The sequence below is a fragment of the Podarcis raffonei genome, chromosome 8 (genome assembly GCF_027172205.1).
Source record: "Podarcis raffonei isolate rPodRaf1 chromosome 8, rPodRaf1.pri, whole genome shotgun sequence".
Lineage (NCBI taxonomy): Eukaryota > Metazoa > Chordata > Lepidosauria > Squamata > Lacertidae > Podarcis > Podarcis raffonei.
The window spans coordinates 81,135,160-81,159,720 of NC_070609.1; the positions used below are offsets into that span (position 1 = coordinate 81,135,160).

At 48.1% G+C, this 24,561-nt stretch overlaps 1 protein-coding gene across 1 annotated transcript; it reads left to right on the forward strand.

Moving 5' to 3' along the window:
* Window positions 1-13,165: 13,165 nt before the first annotated feature.
* LOC128420343 (maestro heat-like repeat-containing protein family member 7) lies at window positions 13,166-22,758 on the forward strand. Its single transcript, XM_053401948.1, has 16 exons — window positions 13,166-13,376; window positions 13,717-13,858; window positions 13,937-14,055; window positions 14,169-14,318; window positions 14,732-14,874; window positions 15,028-15,142; window positions 15,254-15,390; window positions 15,577-15,694; window positions 15,828-15,944; window positions 16,212-16,346; window positions 16,506-16,670; window positions 16,962-17,120; window positions 17,229-17,333; window positions 21,934-22,039; window positions 22,295-22,357; window positions 22,604-22,758. The coding sequence occupies exons 1-16, from the start codon at window positions 13,305-13,307 to the stop codon at window positions 22,756-22,758; spliced, it is 2,001 nt and encodes a 666-aa protein (XP_053257923.1). The 5' UTR covers window positions 13,166-13,304.
* Window positions 22,759-24,561: the final 1,803 nt, after the last annotated feature.

Consider the following 24,561-nt stretch of genomic DNA (forward strand, 5'->3'; position numbering starts at 1 on the left):
TAAATAAATGCACACATAAAGTAGGAGTAAAGTAGGAGTAAAGTAGGTGTAAACTAGGAGTAAGCTAGGTGTAAAGGAGAGTAAACTAGGTGTAAACTAGGAGTAAGGCAGGAGTAAATTAGCCAATCACATGCAGCCCATTGTGTACATAATGTATATAAAGCAGATACTTTGAGGGAACATCCATTCCTCCTCACCTCTATGAGCTGAATAAAGAGCATGAAATCCACTCTCGACTCAGAGTATATTTCATTCTCAAACCCTCCAACACTTCTCTGATGAAAAAAGGGATGTCCTATTCAATAATAAATAAATAATAATAATAGTTTTATTATTTATACCCCACCCATCTGACTGGGTCGTGCCAGCCACGCTCAGCAGCTTGCAGGATAAAATAATATACAATAAAACATGAAACTTTTTTTTAACTATATGCCTACTATATGGAAGTTAACAACTGGACAACAGAAATGGATTGTACACACTCTATTTTTTTTTAATAAAATTTTTATTAGTTTTCCAACATATATTATAAGACATTACAAACAACAATACACAAACAAACATATAAACATGTATAATTTCATAATCTTTTTTTCTTATACCCAATTTCAACGACTTCCCCATACCTCCCTTTTCTGCATCCCTGTTTTAAACTTTTTCAGCAACCCCTGATCTAAATTACTTATAAATCCCTTTCTTTAACCCTTTTCTTTCCTCTTATCCAATCATTTATCGCTGCAAATCTGCTATGCTTTACCCATGACATTTTAACACTCACTAATTTTACAACAATTTTTAAGATAAAATTTAAATTTCTTCCAATCTTCTTCCACCGTCTCTTTCCCTTGGTCCCGGATTCTGCCTGTCATCTCCGCCAGTCCCATATAGTCAATCACCTTCGTCTGCCACTCTTCCAGCGTGGGTAGTTCTTGTGTCTTCCAATACTTTGCTAGTAAAACTCTTGCTGCTGTTGTAGCATACATAAAAAACGTCCTATCTTTCTTTGACACCAATTGGCCTACCATGCCCAGGAGAAAAGCCTCTGGTTTCTTATGAAAGGTACACTTAAGCACCTTCTTAATTTCATTATAAATCATTTCCCAGAAGACCTTAATCCTTGGGCACGTCCACCAAAGGTGATAGAAAGTACCTTCAGTTTCATTACATTTCCAACATTTATTATTGGGCAAATGGTAGATTTTTGCAAGCTTGACTGGGGTCATGTACCACCTATAAATCATTTTCATAATATTCTCTCTTAGGGCATTACATGCCGTAAACTTCATTCCGGTGGTCCATAACTGTTCCCAGTCAGCAAACATAATGTCATGTCCGATATCCTGTGCCCATTTAATCATAGCTGATTTAACCGTTTCATCCTGTGTATTCCATTTCAACAGCAAGTTGTACATTCTTGACAGATTCTTAGTATTGGGTTCTAACAATTCTGTTTCTAACTTTGACTTTTCCACCTGGAAGCCAATTTTCCTGTCCTGTTTAAATACTTCATTTATCTGGTAATAATGAAGCCAGTCCCTTACTTTAAACTTCAATTTCTCATAGCTCTGTAATTTCACATTTCCACCTTCTTGTTCTATAATTTCCCAATATTTTGGCCATTTAGATTCCATATTAAGTTTTTTCACTTCCTTAGCCTCCATTGGTGACAACCACCTAGGGGTTTTATTTTCCAACAGATCTTTATACCGAATCCAAACATTATATAATGCTTTCCTAACAATATGGTTTTTGAAACCTTTGTGAATTTTTACCTTGTCATACCATATATATGCATGCCAACCAAACCTATTATTGAACCCTTCCAAATCCAAAATGTCTGTTTTCTCAAGAAGTAGCCAGTCTTTCAGCCAGCAGAAAGCCGCTGCTTCATAGTACAATTTTAAGTCCGGCAGGGCAAACCCCCCTCTTTCTTTTGCATCAGTTAATATCTTAAATTTTATTCTGGGCTTTTTGCCCTGCCAGACAAATCTAGATATATCTTTCTGCCACTTCTTGAAACAGTCCATCTTGTCCACAATCTGCAATGTTTGAAACAAAAACAACATTCTTGGCAAAACATTCATCTTAATAACCGCAATTCGGCCTAACAAGGAAAGTCTCAGATTTGACCATATTTCTAAATCTTTCTTAATTTCTGTCCAACATTTCTCATAATTATCTTTAAATAAGTTCACATTCTTAAGTGTTAAATTAACCCCCAGATATTTCACTTTATTTGCTACCATTAATCCAGTTTCACTCTGAAAGTTCTCTCTTTCCACAACTGTTAGATTTTTCCCCAATACCTTTGTTTTTTGTTTATTCAGCTTAAAACCTGCTACTCGACCAAAAACTTGTATTATCTCCAAGACTCTTTTTGTACTAGTGTCTGGCTCTTGCAAAGTTAATACTAGATCATCTGCGAACGCTCTCAATTTGTATTGTTTAGCTCCGACCTGAATCCCTTTAACCAGCTGGTCCCCTCTAATCATATTTAATAACACCTCCAGAACAGATATGAAAAGTAATGGGGATATTGGGCACCCCTGTCGTGTCCCTTTTTCAATAGCAATTTCTTCAGTAACCACGTTATTTACAATTAGTTTTGCTTTTTGTTCAGAATAGATTGCACCTATACCATTCTCAAAACCTTGGCCTACCCCCATTCTTTCGAGATTCTTTTTCATAAAACTCCAAGAGATATTGTCAAAGGCTTTCTCAGCGTCCACAAATATTAATACTGCCTTAGTATTAATATTGTTTTCGAGTAATTCCATAATGTCTATTATATTTCTCACATTGTCAGATAAATCCTGGGAGAAAGCCAGCCTGGTCTTTATGAATCTCACCCACCAAAACCCTCTTCAGTCTTTTTGCCAAAATGTCTGCAAAAATTTTGTAATCCACATTAAGTAATGATATAGGGCGGTAGTTCTTAATCTGGTTCTTTTCAGTCTCAGATTTTGGTATAAGTGTAATATATGCTTCTTTCCACGATTCAGGTGCCTTCTTCCCCTCTAAAATTTCATTACAGACTTCCTTAAACGGTTGAATCAGCCAATCTTTCAAAGCTTTGTAGTATCTGGAAGTCAGGCCATCTGGTCCTGGAGATTTTCCCAATTTCATATTTTGAATGGCTCCCTCTATTTCTTGCTCAGTTATTTTCTGGTTTAAAGTCACTTTACTTTGTTCAGATATTTTTTGTAATCCATATTTTTTAAGAAATTCTTCTATCTCTTTTTCATCCACCGGCCCTTGTGCATAAAGTCTTCTGAAATAACTCTGAAAGCAGTTTCTAATCTCATTTGGCCTAAAAATGTTCTTTCCTTCAACCTCTAAGCTTGTAACCATATTCAGTTTTTGTCTTTTCTTCAATTGCCATGCCAGAAGTTTCCCACATTTATCTGCCGATTCAAATGTCTTTTGTCTCATTTGCTTTATTTTCCATTCTATCTCCTGGTTCATCAGTTCCATGTACTGTCTCTGGTAGAACTTTATTTCTCTTAGAATTTCGTGAGACTTTGGCTTTGATCTCAATTTTTTTTCACCTTCTTTTATTCTTTCCAAAATCTTATCTTTCTTTTCGTTCTGTCTCTTCTTTTTTAAAGTATTCTGCTGTATCAAGAATCCTCGCATAACGGCTTTACTTGCGTCCCAAATTGTTCTTTTCTCCACCTCTGTTTTCAGATTTATCTCAAAATAGTCCTTCATAGTTTTCTGGGCCTTTCTGTACACCTCTTCATCTCTAAATAGGGAGTCATTCATCCTCCATCTAAAAGAACCAGCTGTTGTTATGTTCATTTCCATCTTTACAGCATTATGGTCGGAGCAAGTCTTTGGGCAGATTTCCACTTTTTTTATCTTAGGTGCCATCCCACTAGTTACCCAAATTTGGTCGATTCTAGTCCAGGTCATTTTTGCTTCTGAAAAGAAAGTTCCCTCTCTCTCCAGAGGGTTTCTTGTTCTCCAAATGTCAATCAAGTCCATATTGTCTGTCATTTCGAAGAAAGTCTTAGGTAGTCTCCCATCCTTGGAAACCACCTGTCTTAGTGCTTTGTCCATATTTGTAGAGACCACTCCATTCATATCTCCCATCATAATTACATTGTAATCCAAATAGTCCATTAATGTCCCATGCAGTTTCTTAAAAAACTCTGACTTCCCTTCATTCGGAGCATAAATCCCAATTATCAATAATTTTTCTCCTTGGACTTGTATTTCAATTGCCAAATATCTTCCTTGTTCATCTTTAAACATCAACTTAGGGGCCAATTTTTCCTTTGCATAAATCACCACTCCTCTTTTCTTCACTTTGTCTGATGAGATAAATTCCTGTCCCAACCTTTTGTTAACAAGTAATTTTCTATGTATTCTAGTCACGTGGGTTTCTTGTAAACAAATCAAGTCCAATTGTTCCTTTTTTAAAATGTGGAAAACCTCACGTCTTTTTCTGGGAAGGTTCAGTCCATTACAATTCCAGCTTAAAAATTGTAAAGCCATCTTGTCGTTTACTTAGTTGCTCCTCCAACTGCCCCAAGCAATTGTTCTTCCTTTGTCGGAGTTTTAAGTCCAAATGTCAAGTTCAAAATGTCTGTTGCATCCTTTGCCTCAGTAGTCAGGTCCACCACTTCCTTCACGAGGTCCTCTTCGTTTCTTTCCAGAAATTGTTCTTTGTCTTGCACTGTTTTTATTTTAATTTTTTTCCCTTTGTAATTAAAAGACAAGCCTTGTGGGAACTCCCATTTATATAATATGTTGTTCTTCTTCAGCAAAGTGGTCAGGTCCTTGTAATAAGCTCTCACTTCCAAGATGTATTTAGGAATGTCTTTATAGATCTGCACAAAAGAATTTTCAATCTCAAGAGATCTTTGAAATTGTAAACTTAGTATTTTATCTCTCTCCTCCTTAGATCTCAAAATTATCAGGCAGTCCCTTGGGTTCTTTCTATTTTGTCTTCTGCCCAGTCTAAAAGCAGTAACTATCTTGAATTCCTCCTCTTTCAAATTTACTTGCCAAAATTCCGAAAATTCTTTTGTAAGGAAATCTGCCAAATTGTCCTGTTCGCTTTCTGGGACCAATCTCAATCTCAGATTCCTCTCCTTTCTCTGAAGTTCCAGTAAAGACAGGGCCGCTTCATGCTCCTCCAGCTTTTTACAAACTGGTACTAACTTTACCTGTGTAGATTCCGCAATGGTTTTTGCCTCATCAGCAGTCTTACGAATTGTAACATTTTCTTCAATTAATTTATTTATAGTCTCTGTATTGGATGTAACACTTTTGGTATTTAAATCTAACTTCGTTGATAACTCTGTCAACTGTTTAGAGTTTTCTGTACCTTGCTTAGTCAAAGCTTCTAAGGCCTCATTTATCTTTATTAATGCTTGTGTCACTGGATCCATCACTTTTTCCTGCCCATCTGCACCTGCAGGGACTGAGCCTGATATAGAACCCCTTTTCTTTTGTGCAATTTTAGTTTTAGCTCTTGTTTTTATCTCATCTTCTTGGCCACTCATGTCCCAAGGTCGTTCCCACAGGAATTATTTCCAGATGGAAAACTCCACTGACTTGCTTTTTACAGACTTGTCTTTATGGCTATTTCCCCCCAACCCTCTAGAGGGAGTAGTACACAGTTCAAAGTACAAAGAAGCAAAAAAAAAATGGCTACAAATCTTCCAGTAAATTTCCACTAAAAAGGCTGTCAGTTTGTATCTTCAACAGGATTCTTAACAATAGCAAACAAAGTCCCAACTTTGTATCAAGCAAGCAAGACACCAACTTTGTAACTAGTTTCAAATGACAGTTTCTAGTCCCGGTGACTTACTCTCCCTTTAGGGCAGTCCTTCCCAAGGATTCAAAACAGCAGAAAGTTCCTTTTCTTTTAGCCTCTTTCAGGCAGGTAGTACAAGTTCAAATTCTTCCCCCCCGCTCCTGCTGCTAAGGGGGGAGGCTCAAGTTCAATGCCTGGGTTAAATAAGTTTTAAAGTTATCCTCCGTTAAATTGCAGCTTTGTATTTCATTGCTTTAGCTGTCATGCAGTCCGGGAAAGGCAAACTTCCTTATTTTTGCCCTTTCCCGTTTTCGGCCAAATATTCAAGATTTTTGCTTTAAGTCCCAAAAACTTTCCAATCCTACTCACAGGTATTTTGTAAATCCGAATGCCAGGAAGGAATCGACGCTTTCCGTTTATGGCAACGTGGCTTCACTCCACGGGCTGGGTAGCGACTCTCAGCACCGCGCTCTCACCCGATGCCGCTCCGGAGCCTTTAAAAAGGCTCCTTCGCAGTAAAGGGGGGCGCTTAAGGTGCCCACCGAGTCTCCTTGCTCACAGGCTTCCACGCCTGTGATTTTAGGGGTCCCCGCTTCGCCGTAGCGGTCTGACCCGAACTCGTGGAGTAGTCTCCCTGAGCGGAGCTCAGCGGGAGACCGCCATTAAACGCTGGCGCCGACCGGAAGTAGATTGTACACACTCTAATGGTAGCTGAGAGGCTGATATTGATAAACTGGAAGAGTAAAGAGATGATCTCCTTTAATCGGTGGATTGATAATATGGTAACACTTGCAACCTGTGAACGGACTGCTTACAAACATAGACTGCTTGGATAAATACGACAGTATTTCGAATGAATTTATACAAAATGTAGTTGACTAATTTATATTAGGGCGCGGTCACAATTTCATCAAAAATCTGACTTTTGGCAATTCACTCAAAAATAGTGCCAAACGGTTGCAAATGCTCACCTGAGAGGTTTGGCGGGGAAAACAGAAGCCTTTTTATCACAGGACAAGAAATCAGACCTCGACAACTTAACCAGCAGAAGAAGATTTTTTTGAAAAAGTCCTTAAGCCGGGCCAAGGGTCACAATTTCAGAAAAAATGTGACTTTTGGCAATTCACTCAAAAATGGTGCCCAACGGGTGCAAATGCTTCCCTGAAAGGTGTGGCGGTCGAAACAGAAGGCTTTTTATCACAGGACAATAAATCAGACCTCGACAACTTAACCGGCAGAAAAATATTTTTTTGAAAAAATCCCTATGCCGGGCCAGGGTTCACAATTTCAGAAAAAATGTGACTTTCGTCAATTCACTCAAAAATGGTGCCCAACGGTTGCAAATGCTCCACTGAAAGGTTTGGCGGTTGAAACAGAAGGCTTTTTATCACAGGACTAGAAATCAGACCTCGACAACTTAACTGTTGGAAAAATATTTTTTTGAAAAAATCCCTAAGCCCCTGGGTCACAATTTCAGAAAAAATCTGACTTTCGGCAATTCACTCAAAAATGGTGCCCAACGGTTGCAAATGCTCCCCTGAAAGGTTTGGCGGTTGAAACAGAAGGCTTTTTATCACAGTACTAGAAATCAGACCTCGACAACTTAACTGGCGGAAAAATATTTTTTTGAAAAAATCCCTAAGCCCCGGGGTCACAATTTCAGAAAAAATGTGACTTTCGGCAATTCACTCAAGAACGGTGCCCAACCGTTGCAAATGCTCCTCTAAAAGGTTTGGTGGTCGAAACAAAAGGCTTTTTATCACAGGACAAGAAATCAGACCTCGACAACTTAACCGGCAGAAGAAGATTTTTTTGAAAAAATACGTAAGCCGGGCCCGGGGTCACAATTTCAGAAAAAATGTGACTTTCGGCAATTCGCTCAAAAATGGTGCCCTACGGTTGCAAATGCTCCACTGAAAGGTTTGGCGGTGAAACAGAAGGCTTTTTATCACAGGACAAGAAATCAGACCTCAACAACTTAACTGGCGGAAGAAGATTTTTTTGAAAAAATCCCTAAGCCCCGGGGTCACAATTTCAGAAAAAATGTGACTTTTGGCAATTCACTCAAAAATGTTAAGAAACGGTTGTAAATGCTTGCCTGAAAGGTTTGGTGGTCGAAACAGAAGGCTTTTTATTACAGGACAAGAAATCAGACCTCGACAAGTTAACCGGCAGAAAAATATTTTTTTGAAAAAATCCCTAAGCCCCGCAGTCACAAATTCATCAAAAATCTGACGTTCTCCAATTCACTCAAAAATTGTGCCAACCGGTTGCAGATGCTCCCCTGAGAGGTTTGGCGGTCGAAACAGAAGGCTTTTTATCACAGGACAAGAAATCAGCCCTCGACAACCTAACTGGCAGAAAAAGATTTTTTTGAAAAAATCCCTAAGACCCGGGGTCACAATTTCATCAAAAATCTGACTTTTGGCAATTCACTCAAAAATGTTGCCAAACGGTTGTAAATGCTCCCCTGAGAGGTTTGGCGGTTGAAAAAGAAGGCTTCTTATCACAGGACAAGAAATCAGCCCTCGGTATAAAAAGATTTTTTTGAAAAAATCCCTAAGCCCCGGGGTCACAATTTCATCAAAAATCTGACTTTCGGCAATTCACTCAAAAATGTTGCCAAACGGTTGCAAATGCTCGCCTAAACGGTTTGGCGGTCGAAAAAGAAGGCTTCTTATCAAAGGACAAGAAATCAGTCCTCGGTAGAAAAAGATTTTTTTGAAAAAATCCCTAATCCCCGGGGTCACAATTTCATCCAAAATCTGACTTTGGCATTTCACTCAAAAATCCTGCCAAACGGTTGTAAATGCTCCCCTGAAAGGTTTGGCAGTCGAAACAGAAGGCTTTTTATCACAGGACAAGAAATCAGCCCTCGACAAGTTAACCGGCAGAAAAAGATTTTTTTTAAAAAAAACCCAAGCCCCGAAGTCACAATTTCATCAAAAATCTGACGTTCTCCAATTCACTCAAAAATGGTGCCAAACGGTTGCTAATGCCGCCCTGAGAGGTTTGGCGGTCGAAACAGAAGGCTTTTTATCACAGGACAAGAAATTAGCCCTCGACAACTTAACGGGCAGAAAAAGATTTTTTTGAAAAAATCCCTAAGCCCCGGGGTCACAATTTCATAAAAAATGTGACTTTTGCCAATTCACTCAAAAATGTTTCCAAACGGTTGCAAATGCTCCCCTGAAAGGTTTGGCGGTCGAAACAGGAGGTTTTTTATCACAGGACAAGAAATCAGACCTCAACAACTTAACCGGCGGAAAAATATTTTTTTGAAAAAATCCCAGAGCGGCGGCTATTTACGCACAAGCAACCCCTAAAGCCATTACAGCAATCCGTCAGTCCCTGAAGTTGATTGTGCGCAGCGACAGGCAGGTGAGCATAATGAGTCAAACAGGAGAAGCCGGTGCCATGGAGCGAGCAGCTGGAGTGCAGAATCTGGTGGAGAGGAACCGAGATATAGAACAGCATGTGGCTCTGCTGACGGCGAGGCTGGAAGAACGGAGGGCTCAGGATGCCAAGGTCAGACCCACCCCCATCGCAAGGAAGGTACCGGGGCTGGTGCACAAGTTTGGGGGGCAGCCCCAGGACTACAACGCGTTCCGAACGGAAATAGAGTACGCTTTGGAACTGCAGCATGATGACTTTGCGGAAGATGGGGAGAGGGTGGCCTACATTGTGGGGCATCTGGAGGATGGGGCGCAGGAATGGATCAGGCCCCTAATGGCAACGCAAAATGCGGCCTTGAAAGACGTCAGGAAATTTTTTCAGGCAATGAATGCAATGTTTTCAAGCGAAGTGGAACAAAATGTGGTTCGACGGCAATTGATGGGGTGCAAGCAGGGGAGCCAATCTGTTAGAGAGTACTGGTCGCGCTTTGCGATGTTAATCCACCGGCTTGGGTGGGATCTGGACGCAGAACCCATTCAGATGTTATTTGAGGAGGGGTTGTCCCCAACAGTCAAGGATGAGCTTTCCCGCGCGCACCGTCCGCAGTCGATGGACCAGCTGACCAAGGCTGTGCTTGCGATTGGAGTGAGACAGGAAGCACGGGCGCAGGAGGAGAGTGAAGAGGGAGGGGGACGAATGGAAAACCATCTTGTTCACCCCCCTAGGAGCCTTCTAGTACTTAGTTATGCCCTTCGGATTACAGTTGGGCTCCGCCTGCTTTCAAGCTTTCATGCACCACGTGTTGGGGTCCCTGCTGTACAAAAACTGCATAGCCTTCTTGGACGACGTCTTAATCTATTCTGACAATGAGAAGCAACATGTCAAAGACGTCAGGGAAGTGCTAAAGAGACTGCAGAAGCACCAGTTGTGGGTCAAGCTGGAAAAATGCCAATTTCACACAAGGGAGGTCGAGTTTCTGGGGTACAAGTTGTCAGACAAGGGCCTAGCTATGGACCCCAGCAAGGTGCAGGTGGTACTGGAATGGAAGGCCCCCAAGACCCGGAAGGACGTGCAGAGGTTCCTAGGGTTCAGCAACTTCTACAGGAAGTTCATCAAGAACTTCGCTCATTTAACAGCACCCATCACAGACTGTCTCAGTAGCAAAAAGAAGTTCGTCTGGACGGAAGGGGCCCAGCAATCCTTTGAAAGCCTGAAGAAAGCGTTCGCGTCGGAAGAGCAGCTCCTGCACATGGATCTGGAGAAGCCCATGAGGCTAGAGACCGACGCATCAGACCGGGCCATAGGAGCCGTACTTTTGCAGCCAGGAACTCAGCAAGACTGGAGGCCGTGCGCCTTTTTCTCGAGGAAGCTGAACAAGTCAGAGCAGAACTACACGGTGTATGACCGCGAACTGCTAGCTATCTATGCAGCGTTTCGCCGATGGAGACATCTGTTAATAGGGGCGCGGCACAAGATCCAGGTTTGCACGGATCACAAGAACTTGGAGTACTGGAGGACTGCGCAAGTACTCAACCAGAGACAGATTCGATGGGCACAAGAGTTCTCCAAGTTTTCCTTCGAGATCCGGTATGTGCCGGGAGAGGAGAATGTTAGAGCTGATGCTCTCTCCCGGAAGCCGGAGTACATGGAAGGAGAGGGACCGCCGGAAGCCCGACACGTGTTCCCCGAGGACAAATGGGTGTGTGGGGGAGTGTTGGTTGGGAAACGAGAACTAGCCGGTCTCACCAGGGACGACAAGTTCACCCAAACTAAAATCAGGGAACTACGGGAAGGAAGGGAAAACCATGGAGAGTTTGAAGAAAAGGAAGGGGTACTGTACTATAAGGGAGCGCTGTACGTACCGGGGGAGACCTTGAGGGGAAGGGTACTCAAACAACTCCACGACAACCCAACAGCGGGGCACTTTGGTCAGCACAAGACCATGCTGCTTGTCACCAGGCAGTTCTGGTGGCCAAGGGTAAGGGAAGATGTACGGAGGTATGTACGGGGGTGTGACCGCTGCCAGAGGGCAAAGGGGGAGAGGGCGGCCCCTGCAGGGTTACTGGAACCCTTACCCACGCCGGGAAGACCCTGGGAGGTAGTGTCCATAGATTTTATGACTGATTTGCCCAAATCAAGAGGGAAGACAGCAGTCATGGTAGTAGTCGATCTACTGACAAAAATGTGCCATTTCATAGCTTGCTCACATGCGGTGACGGCAGAGGAAACAGCCAGATTGTTTGTGGATCACATCTTCAGGTTGCATGGGGCTCCCTCGAGGGTCATCTCAGATCGCGGGAAACAATTTACTTCAAGGTTCTGGAGGAAGCTCATGAGCTTGCTGCAGGTCGAGGTGGGGTTCTCGACGGTGAGACACCCGGAAACCAACGGACAAGCGGAACGAGCGAACAGTATACTCCAGCAATACCTATGCTGCTACGTCAGCGAGAGACAGAACAATTGGGTAGAGAAACTAGCGCTGGCTGAATTTGCATACAATAAAGCTGAACACGTGTCCACGGGAATGAGCCCGTTCATGGCCAATTATGGGTGTCACCCCAGAGCCTTCCCGGGGAGGGGGGAGGAAGGGTGGAGCGTACCTGCAGCAGAGCAGTTTGTGGAAGAAATGGACGCCTTGCACCAGCAACTCCAGATGAATTTGGAGAGGGCCAAAGAAATTTACAAGAGGCAGGCAGACAAGCACCGTCGGGAAGGGGAGACCATACGGGTGGGGGACCGGGTGTGGTTGTCAACCCGAGGGTTACCCTTTAAGGGAGGGTGCAAGAAGTTGCAGCCGAGGCGACTGGGACCTTTTGAGGTAACACAGCAGGTGAACCCTGTGGCATTTAGGCTCAAGCTGCCTGACAGCATGAAGTTACACCCGGTGTTCCATAGGTCCCTACTCTCTCCGTACAGGGAGGGGCGGGAATTCCCGGGACGGGAGGGAGAAGTCACCACACACCCGCAAGTAGAGGAGAGGGAACACCACAACCAAGCCATGGAAATACTCGATTCCAGGTGGCGGGGGCACAAGGTAGAGTACTTGGTCGCTTGGGAGGGAGAACCCCGGTCCGAAGACACGTGGGTTCCCGCGGAGGCAATCAATGATGGGTATCTAGTGGAAGAGTTCCACAGTCGGTTCCCACGCAAACCAAAACCACCAGCGAGATTCTGGGAGGAGCAATTTGGCACCACCGACGACGAGGAGGAGTTTGAGGGTTTTCCTGACTCCGAAGAGGAGGGAGGAGAAGCGTCGGAGAGGGAGGATTCAGACTGGGAGGCCCACCCCGCGGGGAGAGATCAGAGCGGGTGGGAAGCGGGTTTTGAATCCTCTGAGGATGGCGACAGCTCCTTCCGAGGATTTCCCGCATCGTCGGCCGAGGACAGGGACGAAGTTGGATCCAAAGGTCGGGCCGGGGGTGGAGGGGGTTCTGGGGGGGAGATGGATGTCAGGGAACTGCCATCGAAACTAGAGGAGGAGGCGAGGCTCCACAACGATGCTGGAGAGGGGCCAAGCAGGGAGAGAGGCAGGTCTGTTGGGGAAGAAAATCAGCGCAACACCAGGGATAGAGGGGGGCAAATGGGGGAAGCAAAGAGCAGGCTCCGGGACTCTTCACTGGACACCAGCGGGGAGAGCACAGGTCCTCCGCTACCCACGCCCTCCCTGCGCAGAAGACTTCCGCGCAAGGAGAGTAGGAGGAGACTGGGCGTCAAACAACTTTTATGTTGGAAAAGGTTTAAGAAACGCCCACTGATGGATTCTGCCAGCGACTGAACAGCCACGGAGTGGATGGCTGTCCAGTGAGAAATGGTTTAACCAGCCAACCTAGCTCAGAGCGGCGGCTATTTACGCACAAGCAACCCCTAAAGCCATTACATATGGAGCAAAAAATACGGTAATCCTGTGCTAATCCCCTCCTCCATAATCAATTGCTTTCAAAAGCCCCCCAGTCCATTTCTATGGTGGTGGTGCTTGGGGTCTTTGAAGGATGGGAGGCAATAAAACCATTTTACAAAAGTGCTTCTCCTCTCTCCCCTCAGCATCCCATCCACAGCTTCTCTGGATACGGCTGATCTTCCTCCTGAAAGCGTCAGCAAGGACCAGCTGAAGGACAGACTTGCGGATGTCATCGCAACGATGAAGAGTGGGAAGATCCGAAGGAAGGCGTACCAAGATCTTTCCGCCCTCCTGCAGAAGATCCAGGAAAATGTGAGTTACTGAAGGAAAGCACTGCAACCATGCAGGGCTGTCAAGGCCTTCAGGCTGCTGCTTCTAGGCCCACCCTGCAAGGTGCCCAAGGGACAATCAGGCATCCCAGCACATACTCAATTTGGAGAACAGAGCTGGGCCATAGTGAATAAAACGGCTGAGAAAAGAAGAAGAAAGCAAACATCAGGAAAAGAGGGGTGGGAAGTCAAAAAGAAATGGATTTTTTTCTGTAGAGGATGCTAAACGTTTTGGAATGTTTGGAAGGTTTAATAAAAATGTTATAGGAAAAATGGTGATGGGTTGCTTCTCTTATCAGTCACTTCTCTGGGTTTCTTCTCAGCCATCGGTAGCGGTTCCTGCATCCTCCTTTGGCCAACTGGTGGCAATTTCCTGCCTTTGTGCATTGGATCCAGACCCGGAGAGCAGGCAGCGGGCAGCAGAGGCTCTCTGCCATCTTCTGCCCATCCTGCGTTGCAACAAAGGTAAGACTAGAAGAATGTATCCCAGCATGGGGTGGGGGTGAGCAAGACCCAAACTAACCCTTTGGCTTTCCTTTGCAGAGACACTGGCAGGAACGTTAAAGAACCAAATACTTATCACCAGAGCTGAGAAGGTCCTCAAATCCACCGGAGGACCGGTTCCTGAATTGTTCGTGAATAATTGTTACCATCTTGCCAGGGTAAGTCGCTGTCTCTCAAGCCACATGTTCTGGGTTCCGCAGAGGCAGCACCTGGGCTTTCTGCTCCCCAGCCCTGCCCTGTGGGCATCTCTGACCTTACTCTCTCGCTTCAGGTCTTTGGCGCCTTTCTCCCTGCGGAGCAGCTCTTGGAGGCCATGTGCTTCCTGGCCAGAGACCTGGTTGTCGAGAGCAGCTTCAACCCACTGGATATCTCCCACTTACTGCAAGAATTCATCAAGCAGTTTGGCGGCACAAAAGTGGAGGTAAGGCGTCTGCAAAGGTAGGAGAGTAGAAGATTCTCCGCTTTGGTGTAGGGGAGGCAACCTCATGCTATTGGGTGGCCAGGACACATGTTAGTTGAGAGGGGCCTGGCAACGTCAGGACAAGAACCTCAGCCAAGGGTCCTGAGAAACATGGGTTCAGGGATGGGGAATCCTCCTCCTTCTGGGAGCAGACTGGCAAGCTTCTTCTCTTGGCCCACAATGGATAGGGGAACTGGTGCCCTGGAGCTGCCTGGGTTCAATACTTCCAAGGACCCTGAGTGGTACCTTGGAAGGAAGATGGCTGTGGTGACACAGGTCAAGGGTCCCTCTTTCAATGAGGGATGGAGGGATCCGCCTGCAGACAGCCCCGCTTCCTTGTACTCTCCAAGCAACCCTCTCCTTTTCTCTGACAGGTGAAGGTGCTGCTGGAGGCCTTCTATAAGATCAGCCAGGGGCCTACAGTCCAAGGCAGAAGCATGGCCGTCTTTGCTTTGTCCATCATGTCACACCACCACATGGAGAAAGTGGTTGAATACCTCCTCCAGTTTCCCTTCGGGTATGGAGCCCTCCAGGTTCTACTGGGCTAAGGGGGAGGTTGGCAAGCTGCAGGGCTTGCTCAGAAAGCCCTTGCTGCCATTTCCTCTCTCTGGAGCATGGCAGCAAGCAGAAGACTTGAATCTGACCATTGCTCTTGTTTTTGCATTCACAGAGACTGCGAGAGAGTGTGGAAGGAGGTTTTAGCATCGGCCGACCCAGAACAACTGATCCATCTCACGGCCGAGCAGCTTTACCAAAGCCCCTTGGCGGAATCTGCCACCCAAGTGGTAAGGACCAACCACTTGCTTTCTGGCTTCCTTCTTCCCAGGGTAATATCAAGGGGTTCCTGTATTCTGCAGGAAAGCAGGGAAAGTGACTTGCACCCCTCTCTCTTCCAGCAACATCTCACGAGCCTGTTGCACGCCATCCTCAGGATGGAGGACTTCAAGGCAGCTGTGCGCCGGAACTTCCCACAGCTGCTGATCGCTCTCCTGGGGATGGTTATCAACTTCCACTACGACCAGGAATTCCTCGGGTGAGTAGTGTGTTGCAAAGGGACCAATGGAGTCCTTTCCCCTTCAACCTCGGGGGGGTTTCCAGTCCAGCTTGGTTTTCCAAGGGAGGCTCTCCTTCAGGCGGCTGCTAGGGAGGAAGGATGGGGAAGGAATTTGAGTGTGTGGCAATGACCCTCCTGGTAAAACTGGCCTTGCTTTGGTTGCAGAGGGGCTAAGGAAGTTCTGCACCTCCTTCTTGGCACCACTGGAGAACAAGTGGAGGTGGCCATCGTTGACCAACTTTTCTGCCGGGAGACTTTCAGCCAGGGGTTGTCTGCCATGGTGAGATAAGAGGAAGAACACGGTGACCTTCCCCAGTGGTCTGGCAAACGGAACTGAAGGCACGGGATCAGACTGTGCCCCTGTTTGCTTCCTGCGGTGTCTTTCCCTTCCTTACCAAGATCTGCTTCTCCATTTCAGAGCTGTCGGAAAGCGACGCTGGTGGATCCCTCCCATGGTGGAAAGCATCATCGCTGCTCTCAAGGACCAGGATTTTGCCGGAATGCCACAAGTCGCGGCAGCTATCTACATCGAGGTGAGGGGGACTGACGCGGGAGGAAATGGGTGTAGCAAGGAGGCCCTGGCTTGGTTTCTGCCGAGTGTTGGGCTACTTTGAGCCTAAGGACTGTTGCCTGTTTTAGTGCTCCTCAGAGTAGACCCATTGGATTTGATGTACATGACAAACTTTGGTCCATTCACTTCAGTGGGTTTGCTCTGTGCAGAATTGCAAATGGTGGGTAAAAGGAGAACCTGCCTCAGCCTCTCATCACTGAAGAGTTTCTTTCTCTTTGGGCCTCTTTAGCTGCTCAGCTGCCGTCTGGAGGTCTATCCCTGTGCGGATACACTGGAGCAGCTCCTCAACTGGCTGGAACATGACCACCTACAAGTCTGGAAGCTCAGCGTCAGAGGAATATCCCTGCTTCTGGACTCTGACATGGCAAGTGATGCTCAGAGGGAGGGAGGGAGGGGGGAGGGGGGGTACAGATCTTGATTCTAATCATGGCCCAGCACCCTTTTGCTGGCACAATACTGAAGGGCCTGTGCTAAAAGGCATGAGGCCTTTCAGACCTTTGAAAAGATTCTCTCTTTTGTGTAGGACCCTTCGCTTCTGCGGCTATTGCTGCTGGAATCCCTCTCTTATGCAGAAGCTGATGTCCTCCCAGAGTTGATAGAGCTGGTAGACCAAGCCTACCATTCCAGGAAGCTGGAAGAGGAAGACCTGAATATGCTGGCAGAAACCTACTGCGGTCTGGCTGCCCATGTGAGTATGATGGGAAACATGACATCACACCTGGTGGAGGAGGAATGCTTTGGAAGAGGAAGGGTGGGGTTTAGACTGGCATGCAGCAGAGATGTTCTGGCTTCAGGAGGGTGTTCTTCTGGAGCACCTTCTCTTGAAGCCTGCCTGGAAAACACAGGGGGAGAGTCACCCCTGCCCCCAGTCTCCCCCAGGAGGAGGATAGGGGGCTGAGCAGCCTCAAAACACCCCAGTGGGCAGGAAAAGGAAACTGATCTGATGAGAAACACAACCTCCGATATTTTCTGCCTACAGGAGGAAGCCTCCGTCCGGGCATCAGCCATCCAACATCTGGGGCTGCTTCAGGGCTGGGTGAGAGACCAAAGGCTTCCAATAACATCAACAGAAGAAGAAGCCATTCACGAACTGGTTGTCATCCTCATTCACCTCAAAGACGAGGATGAGGTGGCCAAGGTGAGGGCCAAAGAGGTGGACTTACACAGTAGGAGGGAGGGATTGTTCTCAGGAGCTTCCGAGACTATGTACCGCAATTTGTAACCCTCTTCTCTTCTTGTGTTGCAGGTTGCAAGGAGGGCTCTTTCCCATCTAGCCCCACAAGTCAAGTGTTGGGCTCATCCCAACAAATTTAGCCTCCACTTTGCTCGCCACCAGGCTGCCAAGCATCTGGTAAGGTCCCTCTGCTTCATTGGCAGCTTTGCCCAGGCATGTCTCTGGGAGTGCAAGGCTCTTCTGCCGCGCTCTCAAGCCTCTCTGATGCTGATTCTCCTTTGTCTTTGCCCACAGAGCAAGACCTTCAGCAAGGACATCCTTCGGAGTGCTGCCTTAACATGTACGAAGCCGTCTGCCAACAGGCTGCCAGCAGTCTCCAGGGTGGCAGCTCTGCTTCTGGGTAAGTCAAGCAACGTCCTTCCCTGGTAGGGATGGACAGAAACATCTTGGTAACGATGGCAGGGAGGATGGACATGTCCCCAGGCCACCTGCTAGGTAGGCCTCCATCTGTGCCCAGATCTTGCTCTGAGTGCTCCATTTGGGTGGAGGCCTCTAGACGCAGCAGAGCATACCTGTCCTCCTGCCGAGCTGCCTTTGTCTCTGCTTGCTTTGCACTGAGATGATGTCCCTTTTCTTGCCCTCTCTCTCTCTCTAGGTCATCTGGCTTTCCGGGATGCCAGTTTCATCCACGATCAAGACATGGCATCCTATGGAACATGTGAGTGAGACGTACAGGGGGCAGGGAGGGATGCTTCTGCTGAGAAAGGTCTTCAGGGGAAGGCAAATTCCCAGATGTATGTTCAGACAGAGGTGCCACAAGATGAACATGCAAAGAGAATTGGAATATGACTTCACTGCTCTCTCTCACACACAAACACACCTGACGGCTGTTTTCATATTGTTGATGGATGGCTCTTTTCCTGTGTATCTCCGCCTTGCTCAACCTTTCTCCCTTGCCACTCAGGGCTGGAAGAGATGCAGCAACATGAGGAAGAAGGGCTCATGGATTTTTTTCTGTAGAGGATGCTAAACGTTTTGGAATGTTTGGAAGGTTTAATAAAAATGTTATAGGAAAAATGGTGATGGGTTGCTTCTCTTATCAGTCCCTTCTCTGGGTTTCTTCTCAGCCATCGGTAGCGGTTCCTGCATCCTCCTTTGGCCAACTGGTGGCGATTTCCTGCCTTTGTGCATTGGATCCAGACCCGGAGAGCAGGCAGCGGACAGCAGAGGCTCTCTGCCATCTTCTGCCCATCCTGCGTTGCAACGAAGGTAAGACTAGAAGAATGTATCCCAGCATGGGGTGGGGCTGAGCAAGACCCAAACTAACCCTTTGGCTTTCCTTTGCAGAGACACTGGCAGGAACGTTAAAGAACCAAATACTTATCACCATCTTGCCAGGGTAAGTCGCTGTCTCTCAAGCCACATGTTCTGGGTTCCGCAGAGGCAGCACCTGGGCTTTCTGCTCCCCAGCCCTGCCCTGTGGGCATCTCTGACCTTACTCTCTCGCTTCAGGTCTTTGGTGCCTTTCTCCCTGCGGAGCAGCTCTTGGAGGCCATGTGCTTCCTGGCCAGAGACCTGGTTGTCGAGAGCAGCTTCAACCCACTGGATATCTCCCACTTACTGCAAGAATTCATCAAGCAGTTTGGCGGCACAAAAGTGGAGGTAAGGCGTCTGCAAAGGTAGGAGAGTAGAAGATTCTCCGCTTTGGTGTAGGGGAGGCAACCTCATGCTATTGGGTTAGTTGAGAGGGGCCTGGCAACGTCAGGACAAGAACCTCAGCCAAGGGTCCTGAGAAACATGGGTTCAGGGATGGGGAATCCTCCTCCTTCTGGGAGCAGACTGGCAAGCTTCTTCTCTTGGCCCACAATGGATAGGAGAACTGGCGCCCTGGAGCTGCATGGGTCCAATACTCCCCAGGACCCTGAGTGGTACCTTGGAAGGAAGAGGCTGTGGTGGCACAGGTCAAGGGTCCCTCTTTCAATGAGGGATGGAGGGATCTGCCTGCAGACAGCCCTGCTTCCTTGTACTCTCCAAGCAACCCTCTCCTTTTCTCTGACAGGTGAAGGTGCTGCTGGAGGCCTTCTATAAGATCGCCCAGGGGCCTATGGTGCAAGGCAGAGACATGGCCGTCCTCTCGTTGTCCATCTTGTCGCACCACCACCTGGCGAAAGTGGTGCAATATCTCCTCCAGTTTCCCTTCGGGTATGGAGCCCTCCAGGTTGTACTGGGCTAAGGGGAAGGTTGGCAAGCTGCAGGGCTTGCTCAGAAAGCCCTTGCTGCCATTTCGTCTCTCTGGAGCATGGCAGCAAGCAGAAGACTTGAATCTGACCATTGCTTTTGTTTTTGCATTCACAGAGACTGCGAGAGAGTGTGGAAGGAGGTTTTAGCATCGGCCGACCCAGAACAACTGATCCATCTCATGGCCAAGCAGATTTACCAAAGCCCCTTGGCGGAATCTGCCACCAAAGTGGTAAGGACCAACCACCTGCTTTCTGGCTTCCTTCTTCCCAGGGTAATATCAAGGGGTTCCTGTATTCTGCAGGAAAGCAGGGAAAGTGACTTGCACCCCTCTCTCTTCCAGCAACATCTCACGAGCCTGTTGCACGCCATCCTCAGGATGGAGGACTTCAAGGCAGCTGTGCGCCGGAACTTCCCACAGCTGCTGATCGCTCTCCTGGGGATGGTTATCAACTTCCACTATGACCAGGAATTCCTCGGGTGAGTAGTGTGTTGCAAAGGGACCAATGGAGTCCTTTCCCCTTCAACCTCGGGGGGTTTCCAGTCCAGCTTGGTTTTCCAAGGGAGGCTCTCCTTCAGGCGGCTGCTAGGGAGGAAGGATGGGGAAGGAATTTGAGTGTGTGGCAATGACCCTCCTGGTAAAACTGGCCTTGCTTTGGTTGCAGAGGGGCTAAGGAAGTTCTGCACCTCCTTCTTGGCACCACTGGAGAACAAGTGGAGGTGGCCATCGTTGACCAACTTTTCTGCCGGGAGACTTTCAGCCAGGGGTTGTCTGCCATGGTGAGATAAGAGGAAGAACACGGTGACCTTCCCCAGTGGTCTGGCAAACGGAACTGAAGGCACGGGATCAGACTGTGCCCCTGTTTGCTTCCTGCGGTGTCTTTCCCTTCCTTACCAAGATCTGCTTCTCCATTTCAGAGCTGTCGGAAAGCGACGCTGGTGGATCCCTCCCATGGTGGAAAGCATCATCGCTGCTCTCAAGGACCAGGATTTTGCCGGAATGCCACAAGTCGCGGCAGCTATCTACATCGAGGTGAGGGGGACTGACGCGGGAGGAAATGGGTGTAGCAAGGAGGCCCTGGCTTGGTTTCTGCCGAGTGTTGGGCTACTTTGAGCCTAAGGACTGTTGCCTGTTTTAGTGCTCCTCAGAGTAGACCCATTGGATTTGATGTACATGACAAACTTTGGTCCATTCACTTCAGTGGGTTTGCTCTGTGCAGAATTGCAAATGGTGGGTAAAAGGAGAACCTGCCTCAGCCTCTCATCACTGAAGAGTTTCTTTCTCTTTGGGCCTCTTTAGCTGCTCAGCTGCCGTCTGGAGGTCTATCCCTGTGCGGATACACTGGAGCAGCTCCTCAACTGGCTGGAACATGACCACCTACAAGTCTGGAAGCTCAGCGTCAGAGGAATATCCCTGCTTCTGGACTCTGACATGGCAAGTGATGCTCAGAGGGAGGGAGGGAGGGGGGAGGGGGGGTACAGATCTTGATTCTAATCATGGCCCAGCACCCTTTTGCTGGCACAATACTGAAGGGCCTGTGCTAAAAGGCATGAGGCCTTTCAGACCTTTGAAAAGATTCTCTCTTTTGTGTAGGACCCTTCGCTTCTGCGGCTATTGCTGCTGGAATCCCTCTCTTATGCAGAAGCTGATGTCCTCCCAGAGTTGATAGAGCTGGTAGACCAAGCCTACCATTCCAGGAAGCTGGAAGAGGAAGACCTGAATATGCTGGCAGAAACCTACTGCGGTCTGGCTGCCCATGTGAGTATGATGGGAAACATGACATCACACCTGGTGGAGGAGGAATGCTTTGGAAGAGGAAGGGTGGGGTTTAGACTGGCATGCAGCAGAGATGTTCTGGCTTCAGGAGGGTGTTCTTCTGGAGCACCTTCTCTTGAAGCCTGCCTGGAAAACACAGGGGGAGAGTCACCCCTGCCCCCAGTCTCCCCCAGGAGGAGGATAGGGGGCTGAGCAGCCTCAAAACACCCCAGTGGGCAGGAAAAGGAAACTGATCTGATGAGAAACACAACCTCCGATATTTTCTGCCTACAGGAGGAAGCCTCCGTCCGGGCATCAGCCATCCAACATCTGGGGCTGCTTCAGGGCTGGGTGAGAGACCAAAGGCTTCCAATAACATCAACAGAAGAAGAAGCCATTCACGAACTGGTTGTCATCCTCATTCACCTCAAAGACGAGGATGAGGTGGCCAAGGTGAGGGCCAAAGAGGTGGACTTACACAGTAGGAGGGAGGGATTGTTCTCAGGAGCTTCCGAGACTATGTACCGCAATTTGTAACCCTCTTCTCTTCTTGTGTTGCAGGTTGCAAGGAGGGCTCTTTCCCATCTAGCCCCGCAAGTCAAGTGGTGGGCTCATCACAACAAATTTAGCCTCCACTTTGCTCGCCACCAGGCTGCCAAGCATCTGGTAAGGTCCCTCTGCTTCATTGGCAGCTTTGCCCAGGCATGTCTCTGGGAGTGCAAGGCTCTTCTGCCGCGCTCTCAAGCCTCTCTGATGCTGATTCTCCTTTGTCTTTGCCCACAGAGCAAGACCTTCAGCAAGGACATCCTTCGGAGTGCTGCCTTATCATGTACGAAGCCATCTGCCAACAGGCTGCCAGCAGTCTCCAGGGTGGCAGCTCTGCTTCTGGGTAAGTCAAGCAACGTCCTTCCCTGGTAGGGATGGACAGAAACATCTTGGTAACGATGGCAGGGAGGATGGACATGTCCCCAGGCCACCTGCTAGGTAGGCTTCCATCTGTGCCCAGATCTTGCTCTGAGTGCTCCATTTGGGTGGAGGCCTCTAGACGCAGCAGAGCATACCTGTCCTCCTGCCGAGCTGCCTTTGTCTCTGCTTGCTTTGCACTGAGATGATGTCCCTTTTCTTGCCCTCTCTCTCTCTCTAGGTCATCTGGCTTTCCGGGATGCCAGTTTCATCCACGATCAAGACATGGCATCCTATGGAACATGTGAGTGAGACGTACAGGGGGCAGGGAGGGATGCTTCTGCTGAGAAAGGTCTTCAGGGGAAGGCAAATTCCCAGATGTATGTTCAGACAGAGGTGCCACAAGATGAACATGCAAAGAGAATTGGAATATGACTTCACTGCTCTCTCTCACACACAAACACACCTGACGGCTGTTTTCATATTGTTGATGGATGGCTCTTTTCCTGTGTATCTCCGCCTTGCTCAACCTTTCTCCCTTGCCACTCAGGGCTGGAAGAGATGCAGCAGCACGAGGAAGAAGGGCTCAGGCAGACAGGGAGGAGCTGCCTGAACATCATGCAGCGGGCCTATAAACATCAGAAGAAAGGCAGGGTCCAGCGCTTTTTGAGGAGGCTGCTCTACTGTGTGCACAGGACTTCCTGAGCTGCATGCCAGGTGAGTGAGGCATCTGGTGGGCTATTGGGACATCTGGTCGGCTGTTTGGATGGGACATTTCTCAACGAGCCCCTTTCTCCTCCTGACAGAACATCCGCAGTAGCGCCAGGCCAAGGCAACGTGGACACCAGAGTTGTGCTGCAGAGATAATAATAATAATAATAATAATAATTTATTATTTATACCCCGCCCATCTGGCTGGGCCTCCCCAGCCACTCTGGGCGGCTTCCATAAAAACCAAAAATACAGTAAAATATCACACGTTAAAAACTTCCCTGAACAGGGCTGCCTTAAGATGTCTTCTGAATGTCAGGTAGTTGTTTATCTCTTTGACATCTGCTGGAAGGGCGTTCCACAGGGCGGGTGCCACTACCGAGAAGGCCCTCTGCCTGGTTCCCTGTAGCTTTGCTTCTCGCAATGAGGGAACCGCCAGAAGGCCCTCGGCGCTGGACCTCAGCGTCCGGGCAGAATGATGGGGGTGGAGACGCTCCTTCAGGTATACTGGACCGAGGCCGTTTAGGGCTTTAAAGGTCAGCACCAACACTTTGAATTGTGCTCGGAAACGTACTGGGAGCCAATGTAGGTCTTTCAAGACCGGTGTTATATGGTCTCGGCGGCCGCCCCCAGTCACCAGTCTAGCTGCTGCATTCTGGATTAGTTGTAGTTTCCGAGTCACCTTCAAAGGTAGCCCCACGTAGAGCGCATTGCAGTAGTCCAAGCGGGAGATAACCAGAGCATGCACCACTCTGGCGAGACAGTCCGCAGGCAGATAGGGTCTCAGCCTACGTACCAGATGGAGCTGGTAAACAGCTGCCCTGGACACAGATTTGACCTGTGCCTCCATGGACAGCTGTGAGTCCAAAATGACTCCCAGGCTGCGCACCTGGTCCTTCAGGGGCACAGTTACCCCATTCAGGACCAGGGAATCCTCCACACCTGCCCGCCTCCTGTCCCCCAAAAACAGTACTTCTGTCTTGTCAGGATTCAACCTCAATCTGTTAGCCGCCATCCATCCTCCAACCGCCTCCAGACACTCACACAGGACCTTCACCGCCCTCACTGGTTCTGATTTAAAAGAGAGGTAGAGCTGGGTATCATCCGCATACTGATGAACACCCAGCCCAAACCTCCTGATGATCTCTCCCAGCGGCTGCATGTAAATGTTGAAAAGCATGGGGGAGAGGACAGAACCCTGAGGCACCCCACAAGTGAGAGCCCAGGGGTCTGAACACTCATCCCCCACCACCACTTTCTGAACACGGCCCAGGAGGAAGGAGCGGAACCACTGTATGACAGTGCCCCCAGCTCCCAGCCCCTCAAGACGGTCCAGAAGGATGTTATGGTCGATGGTATCAAACGCCGCTGAGAGATCCAGCAGAACTAGGAAACAGCTCTCACCTTTGTCCCTAGCCTGCCGGAGATCATCAACCAGTGCGACCAAGGCAGTTTCAGTCCCATGATGAGGCCTGAATCCCGACTGGAAGGGATCCAAATGGTCTGCTTCTTCCAGGCGTGCCTGGAGTTGTTCGGCAACCACTCGCTCAATCACCTTGCCCAAGAATGGAAGATTTGAGACTGGGCGATAGTTGGCCATCGTGGCCGCATCTAAAGATGGTTTTTTAAGAAGCGGTTTAATAACCGCCTCTTTCAGCGGGTCTGGGAAGGCTCCCTCACGGAGGGAAGCATTCACCACCCCACGAAGCCCATCGCCCAGTCCTTCCCGGCTAGCTTTTATAAGCCAGGATGGGCAAGGATCCAGGAAACAGGTGGTTGGTTTCACTCGTCCAAGCA